Source organism: Oratosquilla oratoria, chromosome 8 (assembly GCF_046742065.1).
Source record: "Oratosquilla oratoria isolate Oo_2021 chromosome 8, ASM4674206v1, whole genome shotgun sequence".
Lineage (NCBI taxonomy): Eukaryota > Metazoa > Arthropoda > Malacostraca > Stomatopoda > Squillidae > Oratosquilla > Oratosquilla oratoria.
Window position 1 is genome coordinate 45,456,084 of NC_134784.1, and position 4,252 is coordinate 45,460,335.

General features: G+C 42.1%; 1 protein-coding gene across 1 annotated transcript; it reads right to left on the reverse strand.

The window, feature by feature from the left end:
* Positions 1-3,373: 3,373 nt before the first annotated feature.
* On the reverse strand, positions 3,374-3,718 carry LOC143027369 (uncharacterized). Its single transcript, XM_076188651.1, has one exon. It carries the CDS (start codon positions 3,716-3,718, stop codon positions 3,374-3,376), a length of 345 nt encoding a protein of 114 aa, XP_076044766.1.
* Positions 3,719-4,252: the final 534 nt, after the last annotated feature.

Below are 4,252 nucleotides of genomic sequence, written 5' to 3' on the forward strand. Positions count from 1 at the left end.
AGTGAGGCGAGCTTTGTGGGGGGCAGCATTGTCATGGTGCAGCAAAAGGCGCGATCGGCGACGGGTTGGTGCAGTCTTGGCCTGATATTACAGGACTCGAGGAAGGACGTGATCAGTGTAGTACTGGGCTGTGATAGTACACTGTTGAGGCATTACATCCACACACATTGGTCCTTGTGAATTGAAGAAGATGGTGAAAAGGCGCTTCCTGCTGCGAAATCCTTCCTTCAGAATCTGAGGTCGAGGTTCTTCATCACTCAACCACACCATGTTAGACTGGTTGTCTTTGGTGGTGAAGAAAGAAATTCAACACTCATCTCCGGTAGCTACATCTGAGAACCGTTTCGGACCATTTGGCTCGAATTCAGCCAGCCATAGACGACAAATCCGCACCCATTCGCTCTTCTGCTCTTCCGTAAGCAAATGAGGTATCCATCGAGCACACTTCTTCCTCAGCCCTAAGTGTTCATGCACGATGTCATGTGCGCTCCCATAACTGACACCGAGCTCCAAGGATAAGAATCGAAGAGTAACAGTTGGATCTTCGTCAATGATGGCCCGCGTACGGACCGTCGTTGCTTCGGTCACGGATGTCCGAGGGCGGCCAGGACGATGATCATCTTCTAGCTGCAATTTTCCGGCTGCGAAAGCTCAAATCCAGCGGGAAACAGTTTCCAGTGATGGAGTAGACTCGGGAAAAACTTGCAACAATTCCTCTCTGATCTCCGTTGCTTTTTTCCCGAGTTTCCACCTTGTGAAGGTGTAGAATCTGCAGCCTTCTTTCGAAAAATCCATGTTTCCGGTTAGAGAGGCAAACCAACAATGACGCAATCGCACAGCGCAACGATAAAATGTAAGCTAGACAAACAGCGACAAGCTCAAACATGTAACAACAGGCAACACTTGCTGCCCCTTGCTCCCCGCCCCCCAACACTTATAGTCTCTCAGCTACGAGTCCGACTGTCATTACTTTCTGATCACCCCTAGTATAGTACTTAGAAATAGTTGCTCAAAACACGCCAGTTCCATTGTATAGACCTGTGAGTGCACAATGTATCGACCCCCTTAGAGTGTGAACTTTTCTTTAAATGTACGATCGTCATTATCCACAGTGTCTATTTACTGTATCGTTGTAGCTCAAATTGGAGTTACAATAGAGGACACAATATTACTTTATGATGTAATGTCAATAATAAAGAAAATGTCACAATAGGATGTACTGTCAGTATAGGACAAAATATCATGGTACACAAGGCACAGATTCCAGTTGATGTCTTCCTCTTTAGCCATATTCAGAATGCATAATAAGCTGATTTGATAACAACCTGGAAAGTGACAGAGAGGTTTGATTTAATATTTGGTTAAGAAACATAATCATACTTAGAATATGATTAAATATGGTACTGAAAAAAATTACTGATTTATTGCGTTTTTATATATGACTTTGCATGTTCTTTTGTGTGTCAAATCTGATGTTGTAAATGAAGTGGACAAACAGTTCACTTATCTATTAGATTATTCGACCTTACGTCGAAAGACCTAGTTTATTTGTGTGTTTTAGGAGTGTACTCAAATTAAATTAGAGAGCATAGTAAAACTGATACATACTGACTCAATTGCTACAAGAAATCAATAGCTCAGTCCAGTTTTCATATGACTTATGGTAAAGAGAGCTAATCGGCACGATACTTATAAGTATACCTATGAATACAGAGAAAATAAGGTACGTCTAGTTTGTGTCGACCTCGCAAGGACATTCCCTAGATCTGGTAGAATGATGTGCATTTTTTTTTTTTTTTTGCAACCTTTGCGTTTTACTACTCATGGGCAGAGCACAATATCAGCAAAAGAGTGGAAGTCATGTCAGACAGGAGAAAGAGATGGGGTAGGAAGAGGGGAGAAATCTAATTGAATAAACTGCAATCCAGGAAGTGGAAAGGGAAATGGAGGATACACAGCGCGCATGCACCCACGCACACGAAATCGCATATAAACACGCGGTCGCATACGTGACCAAACACTTACAGGCCCACACACACACGACCACACGCACGCAAACATACGCGAGCACGCTTATACGCTTTCAAACGTACCCGCACAGAAACACACGCACAAACGCATACACACACGCACACAGACACACAGACAAACACACACATGCACACACACACACTTATTCTTGCTTACTGCAGTCCATCATTGCCAATGACGACATTCGATATCCCCTGATGATGATTGATGGATGAGTAAAAGCTGTCGATTTTAGAGTATTTCTCCTTTCCGCCTGTGAACATTAATGTGACTCACAATCCCTATTCTTGACCCGCAGAATTTTGCAAGTTAAACAGTTCAGCTGAGGAATGAGATTTGCTTGAGCTTCCCTTCGAGCATGCCGCCACAGCCATTTTTGGTTATGTTGATCACTGCGTTCTTGCTCTAGGGTCTCTGCTCCTTTGGAGAATTTAGATCACCAGGTTTCACGGTCAGTTGCTAGAGTTCCCAGGTACGTTGGAGGGATGTTGCATTTATTAAGAGATGTCTTGGGTTGAATTTTATATTTTCTTTTGGATCCATTAGGTCTTTAGTGTCACTCGTGAATCTGCCCATACAAGACTTGCCTAGGAAGCTGATCTTATAGTATAGTCGTATAGTAACTAATGCTTGTGCAGTCCGTTTGATCTAAGATCTGCACATGGAGGACTTGGTTCTCTCAAGTGAGGCCAAGGATTTTCTGCAGGCTGTTGATATAGAACCTTTCTAATTGTTTCAGGTGTCTTCTATACTTGGTCCAGGTCTCAGTTCCATAAAGAAGGGTCGATATACACACTGTTCTGTATATTTGTACTTTGGTTGACAGTTTGAGGTGTTTATTTTCGAACACCTTTGACCGCAGTTTGCCAAACGAATTTGCAACCTTGTTAATTCTGTCCTGCACCTCATCATCTATGTTGGTAGACAGGGTCACAATTCCACCCAGATACCTGAGTATTGGAACTTTTTTGAAGTTGCGTATTGTTTATTTTAAAGGTAGGCAAGTGTCCTGGTTGGGATTGGTAAGTTGCACTATCACTTTAGTTTTCCTATTGTTGGTTTTCAGACCGACAGATTCATATAAGGAAGAAATGGTGTTTAGTATATGTTGCATTGATTCTGGAGTATTTTATATCAAAGCAGCAGCATCTGCATACTGCAGGCTTAATGTATGGGCTTGTAACCGCCTGATGTTAAAAAGGCTGCCTTCAAGGCGATACTCCAGTTACATTTTGTCCTCGGCTCTCGATGTGTTTTGCATCAGGTTCATTACTTTTCAGATAAAAAAGTTGAACAACACAGAAGCAAGGACACCTTTGCTTCCATGTTGGTGTAGAAAGTCTTAATTATACTGAAAAAACTTGTTATGGACTCTAAATTTTGAGAGGACCCGCCACAGGAGTTCCCGAGGTACAATGTCGAAAGCCTTGGTTAAATCAACAAACACAATAAACAAGTCAAAGTTTTGTTCGGCACATTTCTTTTGAATCTGTCTAAGAGTAAAAATCATATCCTTGGTCCCTCCCCACTTCCTAAATCTGCATTGTATCTCTGTCAGTACAAGTTCAAAGATAAGTGTTATTAAGCGTGACAGCATGATTCTGGCTAGCATTTTGTCAGCAGCTGAGAGGAGAAAGATCCCACGGCTGTTATTGCAGTTTTTACTTTCGCCATTATTCTTATACATTGCAATAATTATGGAGTCTATCCATGGTTTAGGCAAATGTTCGCCATTCCATAGAGCACAGATAATTTTGTGCAACTGTCTCTTCAGCAGATAGCCTCAGTGTTTCAATAGTTCCCCCGAGATGCCATCTGGTCCACAGCTCTTCCCTTTTTTGATACTCTTAATGGCAAAGACAACCTCACGAAACACGGGAGGCCTATTTAGAACCTGTTTAGGTGAAAAGTCATTTAGAGCATTGATAACTGTATCATGTGTGATGTTGCGTTGCGATGGTTAAGAACGCTTGAAATTGTTCGACCCATCGGTTCAGAATATCCTCTTGCTCTTTATGGATAACAGACCCATCACTCAAAACAACAGGTAATAGGGTATTTCTTTGAGGGCCATAAATTATTTTCATGGCCCTATAGAAGCATTGACTGTTGTTAGAATCGGCAAAGCCTTGGGTTTCAATGGTTTTATTGATCCACCAGTCATTTTCTAGAGCACGATTTTTTTCAGCTCTCAGATGATTTCACCTCTGGACTATTAGGG